The following is a 22064-nucleotide window of genomic DNA, read 5'->3' as shown; positions in this document are numbered from 1 at the left end:
TTTATGATTGTGTCAGGAATCAGGTCCCATTATACTATGACCAATCACATTCCTTCTGTTAGCCAACTTTCCATCCACTCATAACACATATATAGTTGGTACACGTGCACTGTTCTGTGCTTCTAACAATAACTTGATTACGTTTAAGTTACTTTAATTCAATAATAAAGAACCCTCTTATTGAGAGCGTTGATCTTCATAAAGTAGGGATCTATTAGAAATGTCTTATTAAACTATCAGTCGTGAACACACAAAAAGCAACTTCTATTCAGATAAGTCAAAGTTACAAATATTAAAATATTAAAAATTTCATTATTCTGAAGTTATCACTTGAGCTCGTTATTTAGGGTCCAAGAAGAAGACACAATTTGTTTCGCACAAACTCTACAATACAAATTTCTTACTTGTTAAATCAAGTAACTACAAAAAACAGAATGTTGAAAATTATTTTTAATTTAGAAATGATTTGACATTAAAATTTTTTAAAATTCAGAAAGTGGAGTAAATTATTTTGGCTTGTGAATATATCCTCATATATGTCTTCCATAAGATTTTTCTGAAATTAGAGATTTAATTTATGCCTGTCTATTATTATTCTATATGCAGAAAAAACTTGTCAGTAGCTCTTGAGATAATTTATCTTAAGAACACAGATCCACCTGAGTGTAACATATTCAAAAAATAAGAAAAAATATTGCTCATAGGAACTCATACAATAAATATTTTCCAAATGTATAAAGATATAAGTATTTTAAGTAACCAAATGTTGAAATTACAGAAATTAAGAATTTCGTATTTTCATCAAAATGAAATTAAAAGATACATACTCTCATACTGACATAAATAATTTCCAAATTTTGTATATTACATTTTTTATATCTATATCTCTATATATCTTACATGCCAAAAATTCCATATAACATAAAATATATAAATGTCATACATTAATTGTTATACAAAAACCAAATAAAAAATCAAATGTGCAATAATCTAAGAATATTAGAATCTAAAAATAAACAAAAAAAAAAACAAGAAAATCTTTAGTAAAATTCAAAATAATTTAATTTTGACTTTTAACAGCCACAAATCTTAAATTTCTTTTTCTCAATACTTTCTGTATCTGAATCATAATAGAAAATTAAACTAGAAATAGTAAATAACATAATGTCCTTTCGTTTTCCAGTTAGCTGATGCTTATGAAGAGGTCGAGGAACAACGTCAGGTCGTTGGACAATGGAAGAGGCGCGTGCAAAAACTAAATGGCGAAATGCATGACCTGAGACTACTGCTAGAAGAACAAACGGCCAGGAATAATCTTCTAGAAAAGAAACAGCGCAAGTAGGTGCTCCTTAAAGCTTCTACGTCTTTTTTTATCCGGTATTTCAATAACGACTCGCATTTATTCCATCGCCACCATGTAGGAGGTATTTTTGGAAACTTTTGCGTAAACGGTACTGAACTAGCGTGATTGAGTTGCTTTCGCAGAATTTTCGGTATTCTAGGATGTTCTAATTTCGTTGTGCGACATTTGAAAGATCATTGGACCCATAGAATTAGCATCCTTTTTCCAAATTTTCAAATTTATCCCAATCAAAATTTTGGCGTTGAACCTAAAGAGATCTGCAAATTCAGGCCAAAAGCAAGGATATCTTTAAGAATTTTTCGTAATGAAACCATAAAAAAATTTAACTCGAGGTTTTCGCCATCTTATTTATTCGTGTTTCAACAATATACACAATTTTTTTCTAGATAATATATTAAAAATTGCAGGACTTATATAATGATATACCCAAGCAGATTTAAAAAGAAAAAGTCTCGAAATTTAAAAAAATGACAGCACTTTGAAAATCGAATACCTATTTTCTCCTTACTTTTTTACGTTCCAATTTAAAAAAAAAAAAAAAAAAAAAAAAAAAAATGAAATTACGTCGAATCTTAAAATCCATAGTTCCAACGACGAAGGCACGTCTTCTGAAAACTCAATTCAAATTTGAAGTCAATCGGTCGATTAAAATTTGAGATATCGTGTCTGTCAGTTCAACGTAGCACGGGACGATCCGAACCTCACTATACTTAATCAGTCTGCTATTACAAGACAATAAAATTCAAAATTATTGTAAATTTCTGACAAATCAATTGTAATGTGAACTGAAAAAAATATTTACAGTGCAGGAATCACGAATAATTGAAATAATAATATCGTTGAGATCTCCTTTGCTGTGCAGTTCCTCATTCGATGGCTTCATACTTCGAGGTTCATAACTTCCTCAATTTTACGAATTCCAATAGTTTTTCTGTTAAAACAAAAAAATCCGTTATTTTTTTTCGAATCCGTAAACTTCGATAAAATACAAAAGGAAAAAAAGACAAAGATCAATCTGCGTGCATCCTTCAGTGGGATGAAAACATGCGCATGCGCGCAGTCCCTTATAGGATTGGGATCGTAATGTATTGACATCGCGACACTAACGGAGATTCTTTCGTTTCCGCGTGTCGATAAACTGATACTCGATAAATATGCGAAATCATGAAGTACGAGTCGAGATGAATGAATGACAGTCCAGATACTCGCAAATTTTTAGTTTAGTATTCACGTTCTATTTGTTTTTGTAGGTTCGATTCGGAAACTCAGAATTTGATGAACGATCTACGCCAAGAGAAAGCGCAACGTGAAAGATTGGCCAGAGAAAAAGAAATTGCGATTGCGGAGAAGTTTACCATAGAACAGAACCTTAGCGTAAGTATACTTGCAAAAATTACTTATCAACGATTCGATTTTCTCTTTCTTAAATTTTTTTTAGAATTTGTAGACTTAAATAAAAAAAAATATATATCAATTTCCCATTTATAACTATTCTCATTTGTTGTTTTTCGTTGTAGGATGCAAGACTGGAAATTGAATTAAAGGAAGAAAGATTACGAACATTGAGTCAGGAGCTTGAGGAGCTAACGTTTGGCGGTAAAACGGAGGAGGAAGTAGCACAACTGAAGAAGGCGAAGCACGAACTGGAGAAGAGAGCGAAGGATCAGGAAGAGGAGTTGGACGACCTTGCAGGCCAGGTGCAGCTGCTCGAGCAAGCGAAGCTGAGGCTCGAGATGAGCATCGAGCAGCAACGCAAGGAAATACGTAAAGAGATGCAACAGAGGGATGAGGAGCTGGAAGATGTACGTGGTAATGCATTGAAAAAGGTGAAAGCTCTGGAATCGCAGCTGGAGAACGAACATGAGGAGAGGACGATATTGCTGCGCGAGAAGCACGAACTGGAACGTCGTTTGGTAGCTATCGAAGAACAGGATCGTGCAGAACGCGCTGCAGAAGCTGAAACCACGCATAGGTACTTGTTATAGGCGAACTTATATCCGGTTTTATGTCTGGTATGATATAACGAGCCTGAAAATCTGTTTAATCTACGAATTTAGGAGCTTTCTAAACTTTGAACGAAGTAACGTCATACCAAATTTTTATTCTAAAGAAAAAATTATTTCGTGAATATTAATAAAATTTTTCCGAATCTACTTCCTACTTATAACGTTATAATAGTTTTGCTATATAAAAGAGCATATACGTAACAAATAGACTATTCAATCACATCGCTATACGATTTTAATAAATTTTTTTTTTTTTAAGGTTCAGTACACATAAATGAAAAAAAAGAAAAAAACAGAGAGAACTATGAACCGTCCATGTTAATGTATAAAATTTTACTAAAATTCTATTAGAAAATACAAAGAAATGTCATTAGTATACTTCCGATTTTCTGAAAAAATTTATTTCATATTAAAAATACACAAATCACCATATACATTGAAAATGGTGCAAGAATAACAAATTATACCTACCGTAGATAATTTCTTGTTAAATATTTGATACTTGTTCTATTCTATATTTTATAATATATGTTCTTTTTAGTTGTACATGTTACTTATGTAATAATCTGTTTGATTTACTTGTATGTAACAGGCTGAAAAGAGACTTAAAGAGAACCAAAGCTTTGTTAAGAGATGCTCAAACGATGCTTGAGAGATCAAAGGGTGACTCAACGGGTAAAGCAGCTCTAAGACAATTGAAAAATCAATTGGAGGATGCAGAGTGTGCTAGAGCAGTTGCGGTTAAAGCAAAACAGGCGCTGGAACAAGAACTAAATGAGACACAAGCTTCATTGGAGGAAGCTCTACGACAACGTTCTGAAGCGGAAGAACGGGCTAATGTAGCTAATCGTGAACGAACTGAATTGCTGTCGCAATTGGAAGAAAATGAAGAAGAATTGGCAGAAGTACGTTCCCAATTTAATTATTTGATATTCCACTTACATAGAATACATCCTTTTACAAGACTACTTTAAATTTATTTATATTGACTACTTTTATCTCTCTATATCTTATCTCTTTTAAAGAATACCTAGAAGTGTAATGAAAGACACACTTAAAAATCTTATAACATAATTATACGGTACGAGATGATTCTATTACACTATGATGGAATGCACATTCTTTCTACTAATCATCTTATCTCTACACGGTAAAATTTACTACTACATATGGACCACACATGATAACTATTTTATTTTCACAGGTCTTGAAGAAGTATCGGGCGGCAGTGCAGCAAGTATCAGCGGAACAGGGCCAGTTACAAGAAGCGCAGGTACAGATTGCTTCACTAGAAGCGGAAAAATCGTCGTTGAAGGATCAACTCTCAGAGCTGACTCAACGGCTCGAGTCCGTTGAACAACTTGGCGATCCAACTGCAAATAGCCTTGCCACCCGACGACTCGAGTTTCGCGCCAAGGAATTAGAAAGTAAACTCGAGTTGGAACAAACGACGAGAGCACGCTTAGAAGTAAGTGAAATAAAATAGTTTTGTTACAGATATCTGAAAAATTAAAAGGTTGGTGGATAAAAGTTCATTTATCTTTCTTCTATTATAGACTCAAATAGCAAGATTGAAAGAAAACGTTGAGAAGTTGCAAACCGAAACAGCGTTGCTTCGAACAAAGGAACAGAGTGCTCAAGACGCAGCGAGAAGATTGCAAAGATCGTTACGCGAAGCGAGGGAAGAAGCGAGTGCGGCGCTTGCACGTGAGCAGGAATCCACGCGTGCGCGCCGTGAAATGGAAAAATCCCTCGAGGCTATTGAAGCGGAGACCAAAGTTGCTAGAGACGATCTTAGGTTGGCGCTTCAACGAGTCGATGATTTACAAAGCGCCATTCAAGGTGAACTTGATTTGGACTGCAGCGAGGAAGGAACAACCGAAAACAGCGATAGGTATTTATTAATTGCTTAATTTATTAATTATACGAATTGATGTACTACTGTGATACATGGATAGAAACAAATACATAGATATTATAATAGGACAAAGTATGCCTAAATATAAAAAAATATACCAGAAGGTTTTAATAACAAAAATATACACAACGTTAGTAATTTTATAAAATTTTGTATGTCGTATTTTATTTGCCATGTTTTTTGTATTACTTATTATTATAAAAACTATATAGTTTGACGATTAAAATGAGCGAATACTCTATATAAAAATCCGATAAAATATAATAAATATTGTATTTTTTAAATATATGATTAATGTCAAAAGTTATACAGGAGAAATCTAAAAATCGTAACAGAAAATTAATATACTGATGTATGGAATAGCATAGCAATTGTAATAAACAGTTTTTTTTTTCTTTTTTATGATAATACATTATGTATTTTTTTACATTATAGTACAAAATTATTAAAACTACAATACTATATATGACATCGCATTATAAGAATCATTCCATTTTTGTTTTTAGTGATTGATGCGAACAGTTGTCGGATCTTGAATCCGACGAAAACAAAGATAAGGAACCTACTGAACAACGTATAGCCGAAAAAATTGGTGATGAATTGCCGCACGTCGAATCATCCGCGGATACTTGTTGATTTACAAGGCTGAAAGGCGAACAACAAAGATAAACAAATATGAAGAATATCGAAAGAAGAAAAAGGACATACTAGTTCAGAATCGCTAGATTTAGTTTCTTACTATCAACGTCGTCACCACTGTCGGTCACATCAAATTTTTACGATAGCGAATCAAAATTATAGACGAAAAATCAAATCATTGATTATATATATACATATAATATGTATAATTATATATAATATGTATATATATATATATATATATATGTTAATTATATATACAAGGGTCTACCATGCTAGAGTAAAATTTTTAAACAAGAACCGAAGAATAATATTAAGTGAAATCCGTCGATTTCTACGATTATAGTTAGCATAATTTTACTCATGGCTGTTTTCTCAACATAATCGAAAAGATGACAAGTTCGTAGGTGGTGCTAATTCCGATTTCTAAAAAACGTGTTGATGTCGTGGCTATTTATATTCTGCTTTTTACTACGCGTTTTGGTGCTATATTATCCGACAGTAGTTTTTGTCGACGGACTACATTGTTGTTCCAGTCTTCCAAGGGAAAAATATCGAGCTTCTCGATACAGTGGTATCGAGACATGAAAACACGTTCATGTGCACAATTACCAAATGATTGCCTCTCCAACGGCCCAAAGTATGAACATGTAACGTATCATGGAGAACGAAATATCAGAGCCTTACTTCTTCAGAAATGGAAAGCATTTTACGCTTTTTTAACACTTCGCTATACGTAGCCAATAACATTGGCTATACAGTTTGTATTATAAAACGCGAGCTGCGACTCAGTTCTTTGGTTTCTTATATAAGGATTCATATGTAACTTATTGCTTTGTAAAATGCAGATATCTTATTTAATTAATATATGTGTTTTTATTTCTCCCCTTATCTTCCAAATCCTATTTACTTAAATATGTAAAATTAAAGAAAAAAGGTTTGAAAAGAATATTATCCGATACAACTATTCCAGAAATAATCATTAACACATTTTAAATAACGTATATGTATAATTCGATTTTATTTAAAATATATTTCATTATCCAAATGAAATACATAAATTTTTGAAAATAAAAATACGTAAACAGTGGAACAAAAAGTTTTGTAAAAATTTTTTGACATAAAGAAACATCCAGTTCTGAAATAACATGTAAATTTTTCTTAAATATAATTTAAATTACTAATTATTACTTGATACTACCAAAAAGAAAATTAACAAAACACGTCAAGTACCAAATTTGAAAGAAGTCGGGTTATGTATTTTAAATATCAAATTTCAGCCCCGGGAATTTATTAGTTTTCAAAATATTAAAAACATTTTGGTACTATACTAGAATCCATCGTATTCGAATCGCCATTGTTCAGATGTCCTAATATCCGAACATTATATAATCAAAATAGCGTTTTATAGCAAAGTACTTAGACACAATTTATATACTTTTATATGTATATTATCCTATATTACGCCAAACAAATCTTAATCATAAGAACTTATTACGAAATTAATAGTGCATTGTATTATAATAGTACTTAAACAAAAAACGGATACTTCTAACTACTTGAGCAAAATGCAAAATAATCAGAGATCGAAAGTGACGAAAGTTTAAGAAGATTAATAAAAATACTTACAATGCTGTTGTCAAGCCTATACACACAGATCAAAAATGTAAATTCTAACTTGATGAAAGATATAAACTTTCCAGATGTTACTATTAGTACGAGAAACTTAACGAATCCAAAAACTGGAAATGTAGACGATATTGTACTTAAATGGACTTAACAACAATGAGACAAGGGAGACTATATAGAGTTGAATACAAGACTAAAATGGAACCCAAAATTTAAAGCTAGCAATGGTTAATTAATAAAACTTTTGATTTCTATTTACATAAATGAAATTTTTATTTCAGTACATTTTCTAAATAAACAAAAGTGATATAAATATAAATATAATATGAAAAAAATAACTATGGTATTGTCCAAACACTTTTTTCACCCTGTAAGTTTGATGTAGAAGTGGTTCTACTATAACGATCGTAAATAACACTAGTATCTGTAAATACGAACGAGGACTTCTACCTTACCATAGAAGAGCTTTCTAAACTTTCTATTGACACCAAACAAGAAATAGGTACCTATAACATCGATTGCGTGGTGTCAGATAATTTTTTAACAAAGTAATACAAAAAAGTATGTAGTTCCAATGATGAAAACACGTAACTGTAAATTGTAAAAAATGTGCATATTATTAAATATATTATTAATAACAAATTGTCTTAATCATGAGCTTAGAACCAAAAACAAAGAAACTAATAAGTGGTGTCTGGGTAATCTGATTGTAAGTAATTAATGTAAATAAGTTGTAATTTGAGTCGAATTCTGAAAATGCTGTTAATAAACGGATCTGTCAATAAAAATTTATTTTCCTTTAAAATAAAAAAATGTTGTTATAAATCTTAATTTACGTTAGAAAAAAATTAGTTTAAATCGCTCGTTAGTTTGTACACATTGTGTATTGAAATCGCCACTTGAAATTAAAATTTTTTATTTCATTATTATAACTCGTCAATTAAATTATATAACTTTTGTAATAGCAGCGATATTAGAATTAAAGGTGCTAGTGGAGTCCAAAGGGTTAATATTTCCTTAAGTAAATCGAAAAATATTTCTTTTTTCCAAAAATTGTTTTCGAAACGTAACTATTTTTTCCTTGCGCAGAATCTAATCCTTCCAATTTTTAAAACGACACATCTTAGTTTCTAATAGGCTAGTTATATGCAATACTACACACGAGTCATCTGTGGTGAAATAATCGTAACTTAAAGTCGACAAGTTACAAACCTTTCTTACCCACTGCGTTGATTGCACCAATAATTCAACCACCGAGCCGAATGAAATATTTCTAGATTACGATCTCTTGTAACACGTTTACTCGACGTGCAATTGCAGTCATTCGGTCAAGCCTTAATGTGTACTAGCTTGCAATTAACGACAATTCGATTAAGGCCAATTGGGCACGAGCGTTTACTGATTAACGACGCTCGAATAAAGCTGATTATGAACAGTAGGATAAACAGTTGCAGTCGCCCGTTAGAATTGCAAGTTCCGCGAATACTTTAGATCGTAAAAATTCGTGACTTCTCAAGCGTATAAAAACGTCGTCTGCAGTGTTGGTAAATTTAAAGTTGGTATTATCGATGTGTCTGTTGAACTCTGTCAAACGTGTTCACTTTAATGAATTTAGAACTATTCATTCGCAATAATTAGAAGTTAAAGTATTATCGAGAGACGGTTTATTTTGAGATATTTAATACGATACTGCTGGAGTCGTGAAATGTGAAATGTGAGAATAATTATGGTAATTGATTATTACATTTCTGTATGGACATATACTATATACGTTTATCAAAATTTAATATTAAAATTTATGTTTAAAATGCACCATGAAAAAATTTGAATATTTATCATAATTAAGTCACAATATAGAGCATAAAATACAACATTTTATAAAAGTCATAAATTATTGACTAAAGGAAAACGTTTCAATATGTCTAGATACATATATTTCATATTTTTTGAGATACCAATGCAAATATTTTTTTGTTAAGTAAAGAAGCAATTTTACAAATATTAAAACACAAAATTAAAAAATATTAAATTCAAAATGCTTCAGTTCGGTGAAACTGAATGACTGCTGATAGTGCAGAAATTATAAGCATTATTAGCAAGATCGTGTGCTTCACTTATCAGATTTAACCGTGCAGAGATAAGGTTATATTGTTCGAGAGGAATTCGACGTTTTGTAACTAGAGCACTCGTATTTTACGTGTAAAAGTGAAAGTTAAATTCCGCGCAATAAGGTACTTAATAAACTTTTGAAATTAATAAAGAAAATTTAGAAAAATTGTTTAATAAAATATAAAGTAATATGAAGAAACATTAAAAAAAAGAGTGAAATTAATTATAGTGGAATATTTGGTATTAAGTATAATAAAAATTAATAGTATGAAAAGTGTTACATAAGACAATAGTATATAAAAATAAATATAAAATTGGTGATAAAATTATTAGTGACAATAATAAACAGAGGCTATAGTACAACCAATTTGACTTCGAGTGCTCTTTATTATGGATGTAAGTAGGACATGTTTATTTACGTTATATTGTAATATGGTATACTTAAGGGTACATATACTCATGCAACACTATGCATAGATGTCTGTAAAATTTTTATTTATAAAAATTTTGCTTACCATTTCTATATTTTTAATGTAACAATGTGTCTTTATAATGTATTATGTTTTTATATTGTACTGTATATATAACAATTTAAAAACATCTAATCGTAAAATTTAGAGAAATTTAATTTTAATATTTTATAAAATGGGCAAATTTAATTTGTAATTTTTACTCAGGCAAAATTTTAATTTTTGATTATTGAAAATACTATTTAATGCTCACCTAACTACTACTGCTTATTAAATTCTAACTCACATGTAGCAAAAGTCATTAATTACTAAAATATTTTAATTTTAATATTGAATAAGAGCATTAGTAAAATAGTTCTATAGTTCATTCTATAGTTGGTTTTCAGAAAATCAACTATCAGTCTAAATGCGTGGACTGCTATTCAATATTAAAATTAAAATTTCTTTTAAACTAATGATTTTTTGCTATAAGTGACATTTTTCTAGAAAATAGTGGATTACGCCAATTATAATATTAAAAAATATATAATTACGTTTAAAAAGACAATGCTGTCTATCATATCCCTTTTATATTTAATTATGCGTCCCATGATACTATTTAAATTTTTCCTGAATCATATTTTTAACATCAACATTTTCGAAAATATTTATGTGGGTCACCTCGTGAATTAATATGAAATATTATTGAAATTTTAATATAAATATTTATAGAGTATTTAATTTATCCAATTATTCATACCAGGTTTAGTAAACAAAATATTTAATCGCATAAAAGAATTCAGTGCGAAATATGTATTATATATGTATAAATATATGTACAATTCTCGATAATGTCATTCTGTTAAAATTACCGACCAGAATTAATTCGTCAAAACTTTCTTACAAATTTTTGATATTAATATAAAAGGAATAAAACGACATTTAAGTAATATTCATAGTGAATATTACTTAATTTATAATTTTATAGATTTATAAATTTATTTTTATTATTTATAAATGTTTACATTTATATCAATATTACTTAATTTATAATTTAAGTAATATGTTCATGAGATTCGAAATTACAAATATATATTTATTGCATATAATAAAGCAATCTAATAAGCTTCAGTAAGTTCACTTTGTCATTAACGTTATATTCTAAGATTACAGTATGAGAAATACATTGACGATTACCTGTCATAAACCCTAAAATGCACGAATTAAAGATATACAGGAAATAAAATTATCGTATAGTCTAGTAAATACATATTGTAACATAACAATCACACGTATATTTATAATGTATACACTGTACATCCTAATATTACTATTTATGAAAACTCTTCAAATTTTTCTGAACTTAACCTAGAAGCTCCAAGAAATGCATCACCTAAACAGGAAAACATAGCAGAACAGGGTAAACTGAATCGATTAACCTATCGTAACCAAGTGTAGGTATTGTAACTATCTACCTTGCCTACCTACATTGGGTGGACTTTTCATTTTTAATACCCAAATAGAATTTTCTGAAATTGACTATATATATTCAAAAGTATAACACTAAAACTACCAAATGGATCAAAATGATTGATTTCTGACTTTTGTGTTTTAAACTACCGAATATGAGCAGTTATAGCAAAATGAATATTAACTTTCACTAAAATATAAACATAATTATGGATATATAAAAGTACTTCTTTCATTATACTACTTCAATAGTTACTAACTACGTACACTACAGTTAAATACGCATTACAGGTCAATAGTAGTATTAATAAAACTGCTATCTTAAATAAACTCAAATATTTACTAATTTAACTTGAAATACTGTAAAAGTACTAAGAAATAAGTTTTGAGCAACAGACTGACATATATTTTTGAGACATACTGTATATGACAACGTTCTTATTTCGATGGAAATTAACATTAATTTTTCCAAAAGTAGTCGTATACTTACAACAAAAATAATGATTTTGAAACCAATCATTTTGACCAATTGTGTAGTTATACTACTCATATTGTAGAAATGTAAAACTCAGGTACGAACTTAAATAAAATAAAATACAGATTTGAAAACTGAAATTTTTCTAAATTTGATACTACTTAACTGAATTAAAATTTATAAAAATTTAAAAAATAAAAATTCATTCAATATATACTTTATGTATACTTTAAAAAATATTGTTTAAATTCGTTAGAGTAGGACGAAATATTTTGAAAAATGGAAACCATAAATTAGGAGAATATAATTTGTTACATATATGTATATGCTACTTATCATTTCCTCCCTATTACGTATACTACTACCATTTTCTCACCACAGTAGAAAGGTTCACCACAGGATGTTGTCTGTTGCGTTGAATCACATGTTATCAACAGTCGATAAACACATAGGTGTTTACTTATTTTTATGCACAGTTCTATGCGTAGTAAACTCATTTCTATATATTTTGGGAAATTAAAATAAAATTTGTGCTCCGATCCTGTAATACTCACGCGTCAATCGCACGCAGTTACCTTATCTACTGTTTTGTTTTATTGTACGAACTATAAATATGTTTGATATCGCACTTTCCCTGAAACTCATCATTATGAACTCATCGTTCATTGACGAAATGAAAAATAACCTAACTTAACGTAATCACTACAACTAATTAGTTATCCTAATCAATATTTTGAGAATTACTTTTAATAGTTAGGTTAGATTCGACTATTTTCTTATTTTATTTATGATACTATACAAATTCAGTAATAAATTAGCCTAGGTTTCCCATCTTTGCTGCAGTCGATGTGCTTATGAAGACAGTATATAAGTAGTACCTCCATATTAATATATTTTATTTATTCCGTAAGTTAACATAACCTAAACCTCGTCTAAATATAATATAAGCTTACTTCAAACCTATTCTAAACTTTAAAAATTGCGATATGTAATGCAAAAACAAATTTCTTTTCTCATGATGAATACATTCGACATTAAACAAAAATATTTTCATTTTTCCACAACGAGTATATTCGATATAAACATTGAAGGAGTTGAACATTTTCGAACGTTAATAAAAACAAAAGGAATATTCAAGTTCGTTCGGGTCACCCTATATGACTCAGTTCGTCGCAGTTCCGACAACAGCCGACCGTTACTCTGTCGGAATGTGACTGGACGATTACGCTCAGACAGTATACGTTCGTTTCGGACTCGTCGCTTGCACGCATAGTTCCACAATGGATACAGAGAGTTTAATAGAACTTGTTAAAGACTGCAGATTCTTATATGATCAAGAAAACAAGAGATACGGTGATAACAGCGAAAAGGAATTAGCTTGGAAAAAAATTGGAAAACTTTTAAACCAACCAGGTAAATATATACATTTTATCAGTTAGATATTGTATTATATATTATTGATTATGTAGATTGATAATAATACTGTCAGTTTATTTCTATATTTGGGAGATATATAATTGGGGGTCACATATTATTGACAATATTATTAACCACATAGTAAAACCTCTGTTATATAAGCATGATACTTTTAATTGTAATATTGTATACAAACATACTAAACATACAAACATGTTTATCTTTTTTTTTTATGCGGGAAGAATGAAATCTATTTAAAATATAATTTAACATGAAATTGACAGAGTACGTTATAGAAAAATAATAAAAATAATAATAATTGGGTAATATTATAGTTTACTATTAATTAATATTAATATTATGATTTAATATTATTGAACATAGTACATTATATGGAAATGTATAATGTAATAAAAATAATAATAATTGAGTAATGTTATAGTTTAATATTATTATTATTATCATTAGTTATAGTTTAATATCATTACAGTGATAAATAAATAATAACAGATAATATGTAATAATAATATAACTCAACATACTGTAATGTTGCACAATAGAAAAAAATAATTTTGACAATTATTAAAAAAAGATGTAAGAGAGATATTACGAAAAAAAATTTAATTTGATTTTTTTATTATATTAATTAATTTAATTATATTTGATTTTGAAGTTATATAATTTCAAAAAAAGTTTTAAATCTGATAAATGTGCAAAAAGTGTAGCAGGAAAGTATAATGTTACAAAATCAACTGCTATATATCTAATTTTTTTTAATTTTGATTTATATACATGACGAAGAATTCAAATCACTATGAGCACGATTAAAAAATTAAAAATGTTCGAAAGTTTTAAAAGTCCTCCTCTCTCAAAATTCGGTGTCATTCGAAGAAGTATACTTTTTCGAAGAACATCAGTAAGTTTACACAAATAAAAGAATGGTGGAAGAATAAAATTGTTGCGTATGAAAAGTGGCGCCCTCCACGAAATGGCGTCCAGGACGAACCGACTCTCTGTCTCTCTCTAACATCAGCAATCTCCGTTTACCTCATAGGCCTTAGCAGGAAAGTTGGGTTCGAATGTATCTAGTGCACACGTATAGCGTCAATCGAACTTTGGCGTAGGAAAGAAGTAAAAGAAAAGGAAAGCAAAGAAATCTCTCATATACACTTTTGCTTAAGTGATTTATGCTGGGTAGTAGTGTTATTAGACAAAGAGGAAGAGGTTAAGAAATGGAAATTCTTTATTCCGTTTTGCTGTTCGTAAGTTATTAAAAGAAAAGAAAAATTGTTGGAGAATTTTGTTAGTCTTTTGTGTGGACTAAGTGGACATCCAGAATATGAACATCCGAAATATTCTCGACGGGAATATCGATCGTCGTGTACTGGAAACGTAACGTGCGTGAACTGACTGCGATGCCACATATAAACATTAGTACCTTAATATCCTACAATATTTACATCAACCGAAGTGTTACGTAAATGTTTCGTGTTTGAACGGAAATTAAATGATAATGTAAATCGACCTTTAAGATTCAGGCACGGAATGTTTATGTAATAGTTGGGTTCGAGCGAACATTATTGCAGACTACCGGTTTGGATCAAATTCGTAATCTGGAATGTTCCTAATTGGAATTATAGTAGGACCTCGATTAACCGGCTCTCGATTATCCGCGGTCTCGATCAACCGGGGTCTCGGTTATCAGGAGTCTGTTTATCAACAACTAGCGTTTGTATATACACGTATACAGGGTGTTCCATTTAAGATGACACAGCAATTTTTTAAACAAATAATTTAAAAAGAATAAACTGGCGCGTGTTTTTTTATTTTAATTTATCTTTTAGTTTATAGTATTTTGGTTTTTGTAATAGAGTTTGTGTATATATATACAGGGTGACCTATTTAAAATGATACAGGGAACAATTTCATAAATAAATAATTTAAAAAGAATAAATTAGCCTGTGTTCTTTTTATTTTAGTTTCCCTTTTAGTATTTAATACTTTTGTATTTTTTAATATCATTTTTTAATAACATTTGTATATATGTATATACATACAGGGTGTTTCATTTAATAATAATAATAAATAATTTAAAAAGAATAAATTAGCCTTTGTCTTTGTATTTTAGTTTCCCTTTTAGTAATTAGTACTTTTGTATTTTTGAATAGCATTTTTTAATATCATTTGTATATATGTATACATATACAGGGTGTTCCATTTAATATAACATAGGGAACAATTTCATAAACAAATGAGTTAAAAATATAAACTTACGCGTTTTCTTATTATTTTAGTTTCTCTTTTAGTATTTTGTAATTCAAAATGCTACAAGTCAGATTGTTTTCTATAAATCAACCTCCTACGGAATTTCCCATTGTGTCAACTTAAGTGGAACACCCTATGTACACGAATGTTACGATTTCCTTACGTGTCTACAAAATTTTCTGTCTCGATTACTTACTCGTCACTTTGAGAAATCAGTTGATACTATTGCTCTTACATATTATGTAACTGAATAATAGCAGAGAAAATATGAGTTGCATGACTATCGAAAAATAAAAACAAAACCTGACATATGCACTATTATTACTATACCATAACTATTACTATGTAATTCATATTTTGTAATCGTTGACACATTATCAGAAAATAAATTTTCCAGGAACAAACAGTTTAATTTGATACAGAAAATGTGTTTAGTTATTTTCCCTCGGGCCTCGATTATCCGTTAGATTCCATTTATCCGGACTCCCTATCTCCCCATTAAACTGGTTAATCGAGGTCCTGCTGTATTTATCATAACTCAAAATATTCAATATGCAGAAATATGTTTTGATTGGCAAATATACGGAATAAAGGATGTTGTTAATTCCAATATATTTTATTTACGAGCTAAAGAGACCTAAGAGTAAAAATAGAAACTAAAAGACTAGCCTAATTACGCAATTCACGTCAACTTTTCGAACTGTCACCGACTCAACTCTCTTTCTAACCTCCTATACAACTTTCACTAACAGGACTGCCCTAGGACTGCCCTTACACCCTCATTTGAACCTTGCACTCTGTCTTCTTTCATACTCAAGCTTTCTTCCTCAATCACGCATTTCCCATAGCCTTGCTCTCACTGGGTCACGTACTAGGTTGCTGTCTATTGCCCGTCACCAGCTACATAGGCCTAAGGGTTCCTTTGCACGAACTCTCCCACTTACTATTCCTACAAATATATTATTTAATAAAACCTTTTCTGTTTCAAATGAACCGATTATCATTTTATATTAAAAACACCTACATTATCTTTTTGTCGATCCAATATTTTACTTTTCGTTTATGAAAAGTAAATGGTAGCTCGATATTATTGCAAAGCATGAGAAAAGTAAATCTAAGGACGTCCTGAATCATACTGGTCTGGTCCTTAATTCTCGAAAATTTTATTTGACAAATCTTGATACGCAATTCCTTCAGCATGGGGTTGGGGAGAGAGAACAATGAAGTGATCAACTTGTTTTCTCGATCTCATTCCACTAGACTTTTATCCCTAGGGAAAATTGGTAAACTTGAATAAAGTTCCAAAATATCTCAGAAATTTTGTGAAAAGGGAGGAGTGGGGGAATAGACTCTAAATCTAAAATTTTAGCCTCCAACGTTTATTAATTTCCGAGATATTAATAACAAAAATGTTGGTACTAAAAATCGAATTTTACTTGTATTGGGTGTGCCAAAATTCACGCAGGAAGTAATTTTGATAGAAAACGTAGGTATTTAATTAAACGTTGTAAATATTGCTTAACAATGAAGACGCGTTGTTCTTTCGCGTAGCACTCCATTTTTAATAACCCTGAACTGTCAGCTGTCACGCTGTCTTTTCTTTTCGTTGGCAATAATTTACTGCACAAATGGCGCCAAATTCAAATCTTACGTGAGTTTTGGGACATCCTATACATATATACGTGCATGTTCATGATGATGTACGCTTTAATTTCCACCGTCATTTCACTATTGTTGCCATGAACACATAGTAGACAATGGCAATCAATATATACAACGGGTGAGCTAGTTGGAAAGTACTCTGCGTTGCTGAAAGGAAGTCATCTGAGAAACTTGTAGGACCGAATCCCCACCAGCCCAACCATTCTAACGTCATGGCAGAAGTAGAGTAAAGCGCTTTCCTTATTGGCAGAACTGATCCCTTCCTATTAGCCCGGTCATAGAACACCATGTGACAAAGAAAGCGAACAAAGCAACGAGACAAAGTGAGACAGACGCAACAAATAGAAGCAAGAGCGTAGACTCATCCCAAAAACATATTAACTTCAGATTCTACCGATGAACACGTGATTATTTGCAATTACTAATTACTAATTAGCATCTTGATTAACTTTTCATTGCATTATGCTGCAAACGTGCTGTACTGTACACATATTTTTTATATTTATGTTGCATCGTATGATTTTTTAAACGGTTATCTAGTACGATGCAATTACATAATTAATTTATCATAAAAGATACATCTTAAATTTTAAATCAATTTTCATAAACGATGTTAATTATTATTACTTTTGTACTCCTTTACCTTATAAATCTTCCGAGCTATTGTCATCTGATTCCTTATCCGACTCACTGCTTTGTATTTCCAATCCTAGGTCTTCAATTGCGTCTTCTATTATTCGAGTGTAAGAATTTTACGGATATCTTACGCCTATGTTAACGAATCACGTTACCGAACTCGGAGGTAGTAGTTTTGGCAGTGTCATAGAAGAGTGGGTATTACTAGTGGAATACCCCTCTTGACCCGCAACCGAACGAGATGACTTCTTCTCAGCCACGCATAGTAGATTTTACTTTACCGCTTAGTTTTCACTACAACGCCTCCCATTCAATGGAACTGACCCACGTAATTCCCATCGTAGACTATTTATTATATCTTTTTCCCAAATTTCGTGTGAGGTATCGTAGAAATTTCATAACGTCCCATAACGACACGAAAAGATACATCTTAAATTTTCAATCAATTTTCATAAATGATGTTAATTACTTTTACTTTTGTATTTCTTTACTTTATAAATCTTTGAGCTATTGTTATCTGAAGGGATCGCCCCCACATTAGTTATAGTGTTGGTCGACAGAGGGACCTAGGTTCGAGAGGAAATCCCTAGTGTCTACGAACTGTTCGCGTGCAATATCATGAGTTTTGGGTATGTCTGTCGTTACTGAATGTAGAGTTTATTTTAATATTTAGTTTTACTACATCATCTTTGAATACTCAAGAATATTTCAATACTCGAGTTACTATATAACATAATAGTTACTATAATACTAATTGACTATCAATTTTTACAATTGTGGTATTGTCGTTTGAAGAAGTTGATTCTGAGGAGTCGTTTGATTGAGCCAATTATGAGAATCAGTTTTCAGCAATCTGTTTTGCGTAGTGAGTTGTATTTATTTATATATAATATATAGTTAAGAAAAGAAAGAAAGCTCTATCCTCGTCACATCCAGTGCTACACAATGTTGCTTCGCACAGTCGTATACTTAAAGCAAATGGCGACACCGAGTCGCCTGTCGAGTGCAAAGAGTTAAAAGACAGGATGATTTGCACACATGAAGTAGCGTCTTAATACTCATAAACGTGGGTTAGGATATTAATACGGTGGTATGTTTGCTACCACTTCTGATCCCAATTGTAACATCTGCGTGTAAATTGATTTAATCGTTATCTCCATAAGCTCCTTAATATCTTTGCTGACTGTCTATTGCGAAATGTCGAAACTGCATTTGATAGTACTGCACGTGTTTCGTGCATGGATTTAGGTCGAAAAATTATATTATAGCGTGTTAGAGAAAGACAGAGGAAGGAAAGAAGGTCATTTCTGGCTTAGGGTCTGATAGTGGACTCACCGATAAGGCTCTATTATCACAACTGTGTTTTAAGAGTAATTATAGCTTAGGTCAGAAATAGTACAGTCAACTCTCTTATGATACGGTACCTTGAACACACGATTTCGGCGAAACACGACACAAAAATTGCAACACTCCTCTTTTGTCACGATATTTTTATACAATTGTTTTCATATGAGCCGTTCACTGCACAAATTGATTAACTCCATAAAACAAAAAGTGGAGAAATGCAATGAAATAATGTATATTGTTTTTTAAAATTCCCTTTATAATTTAAATCGAAATAAATATCGTAGAATGCATAAATACAAATGTAACTTTCATCTAACGGTATATAAAATTTATAAGAAAAAATAGCCAAAAGGTAATCGTTAGTAATGTTACCATTTTTATGTTACTGGAAGAGTTAATCGATTTGGCGATGAAAAAAATAATAAATTTAAATTTTACTAAATTTTACTTAAATTCTGATAAGACGGCACTAAAAAATTCACCGTTATCATTCGTGGCTTGCTAGTGCATTTGAGTTGCATTATTGCAACGATTTACATTAGAGTACGGAGTTAATCAAAGTGATCTCTGAAATAAATTATTTATTATTCAGTGGCCAAAAAATTTTTGTCGTTTAATGGTGTTAATCTTAATTATCAGGGAAAGTTATTATAAATATAAAAAGTTATGACTATACCAAGTGCTTTGACACTTAAATTTAAGATTTTTCAAAAAGTGGAGTTAATCGATTTGTGCAGTGAACGGCTCATATAGTACTACCTCATGAACTTGGACAACTTAGGAATCTTGGATAAAGGTATATCTAATTTTTTGATTGAATGTATGCATAAACTGTTAAAATCGTTAAAGATACTTGGAATAAGTTGCTTGGGTTTGTATTTTCTTTTTATCTGCCATCGTTCATGTGGTTTGAAAATCGACCCTAAGGTAGGGGGTGGGGAAACACATTTGATAGAATATTACATGAATTATTAGAAATAGCGCAATAACATAAATGGAGAAATTTTGCATTTTTTAATGACTAGTCTGACTATCTAAATGAATTTGTAACAAATTTATTTATTTAAATAATAAATTCAATGAATTAACTTTTTGGTTAATTTCTTCTCCCAAATATTTATCCTACATATGGATAAGTCGAAATTTGAGTTTTCTCAATAACAAGAAGGTTAGCAAATTTAAAAAATGTACTTGAATAAACAGAATATATTATGATGAGTATCTGGTTACAAGTGTGAGAAGATCACTATAATATATATCAATTTTGAAAAAATTAAGGAGGTATTGTAATCCAGCCTATAAAAATCGACTTTTCGTGGAATTTTTTCTAAGGAAACTATGAAATATATTGGCATGCAGTTTTCGTACTCAGATTTATTTATACTTGCAGAATATTTCTAATTTTTGGTAACAAAATTATTGAAAATTGTAGAATTTATATGTTTTATTTATATATTATTATTATTTATAATATTATTATTAATCTTAAATCTCTTGAATCCACAGAATTGCTGCCGACCTTTTGTTTCTCTTCAAAATTATAAACGCTATTATAGACAGTCCAGAATTATTATCTTTCATTAATTTTCATGCTCCTTCAAAAAATTTAAGTGACTCGAATCTTTATACCTGACCAGCATAATACTGCACGACTTGATTCAGCAGACTCTATCAATAGAATATGCATTCTTGCAAACAATTTCTCACCAAACCTTCAATTTTTTGGCAATAGTATCTCTTCGTTTGGAAACCAGATCTTAAATCTTTAAGCTAATTATTTATATCGACTATATCGACATTTGTACCATACGTAACCTATATTCTTTCTCTCTGTAACAAACTGATGTATTTTTAAATTTCTTGTTTGTACACTAATAGGTTCTACTACCCCTAAATTATTATTAAATAAATAAATAATTTTATAACCAGATCCCATATTTCGGTGATCACATTTTGCTGACGAAATTGACACTTCGAGAATCCACTAATGAAAGATTTGGCTGAGAAGCTCCACGTTTATTAACCTTATTTAATTCTTGCAGCTAAAGAATGCAAGAAACAGTGGAACAGTCTTCGAGACTGTTATCGAAGAGCTCTAAAGAAGAGGAAAAAGGTGAAGAGTGCGCAGATAGGAAAAATAAGGAAGTGGAAATACGAGAACGAATTATCCTTCTTGGTTCCATTTATAAAAGAAAGGAAGTCGAATAGCCAGTTTAACATGTCCACCAATGACAAGTCAGACGTGGACATAACCTCAAATATCTGTATAGATATGCCATGTACACAACAAATGGAGGAACAAGCATCACCCGAGCCTCGTGATTCAGCAACCGAGATATCTTCGGCTAAGAAAAGGATTAGAAGAAGAACCGAAGCTATGTCACCTGTTTTCATGGACTTCATTTCGAGTAACAAATACGAAAATACGCAGCCCAGAGATGATACAAACGACATCGATTTATTTTTCCAAAGCATGGCATCTACGGTTAAGAAGTTTTCTCCGTATAATCAGGCAGTAGCTAAAGCCAGAATATTTTCTATAATCTCGGAAGTAGAGATACAAGCACTTTCTTCTATGAAATGTACACACTGTTCTCCATACTCGTTGGATTCAATATCGCTCGCTCCAACACCTACATTATCGATAGAGCCTCAGCCAGAACAATCTATTCTGCCATAA

The 22064-nt window shown here is 30.7% G+C and overlaps 2 protein-coding genes across 4 annotated transcripts in view; both read left to right on the top strand.

Moving 5' to 3' along the window:
* LOC108547458 (unconventional myosin-XVIIIa) overlaps window positions 1-6078 on the top strand; it is a 33621-nt gene extending 27543 nt beyond the window's left edge. For all 3 annotated transcript variants that reach the window (XM_017899989.1, XM_017899988.1, XM_017899990.1), the window contains 7 exons: window positions 1184-1338; window positions 2614-2737; window positions 2881-3335; window positions 3962-4274; window positions 4574-4837; window positions 4926-5263; window positions 5794-6078. In XM_017899989.1, coding sequence (XP_017755478.1) covers window positions 1184-1338; window positions 2614-2737; window positions 2881-3335; window positions 3962-4274; window positions 4574-4837; window positions 4926-5263; window positions 5794-5800 — 1656 coding nt within the window. In that variant the 3' untranslated portion in view covers window positions 5801-6078. The remainder of the gene's footprint in view (window positions 1-1183; window positions 1339-2613; window positions 2738-2880; window positions 3336-3961; window positions 4275-4573; window positions 4838-4925; window positions 5264-5793) is intronic.
* A 14068-nt stretch (window positions 6079-20146) lies between these two features.
* On the top strand, window positions 20147-22064 carry LOC108547438 (uncharacterized). Its single transcript, XM_017899967.1, has 2 exons — window positions 20147-20180; window positions 21427-22064. Exons 1-2 carry the CDS (start codon window positions 20147-20149, stop codon window positions 22062-22064), a joined length of 672 nt encoding a protein of 223 aa, XP_017755456.1.

This window comes from Eufriesea mexicana, unplaced genomic scaffold (assembly GCF_001483705.2).
Source record: "Eufriesea mexicana isolate 0111107269 unplaced genomic scaffold, ASM148370v2 scaffold1030, whole genome shotgun sequence".
In the NCBI taxonomy this organism is placed as follows: domain Eukaryota; kingdom Metazoa; phylum Arthropoda; class Insecta; order Hymenoptera; family Apidae; genus Eufriesea; species Eufriesea mexicana.
Note: the sequence above shows the minus strand (reverse complement) of the source record. Positions and strands in the feature narration are given on the sequence as shown.

Bases quoted from the DNA above. Each gene is read 5' to 3' on its own strand.
- LOC108547438 (XM_017899967.1), top strand. From the start codon at position 20,147: ATGAACTTGGACAACTTAGGAATCTTGGATAAAG. The intron at 20,181-21,426 runs GTATATCTAATT...TAATTCTTGCAG, and splicing joins CTTAGGAATCTTGGATAAAG to CTAAAGAATGCAAGAAACAG.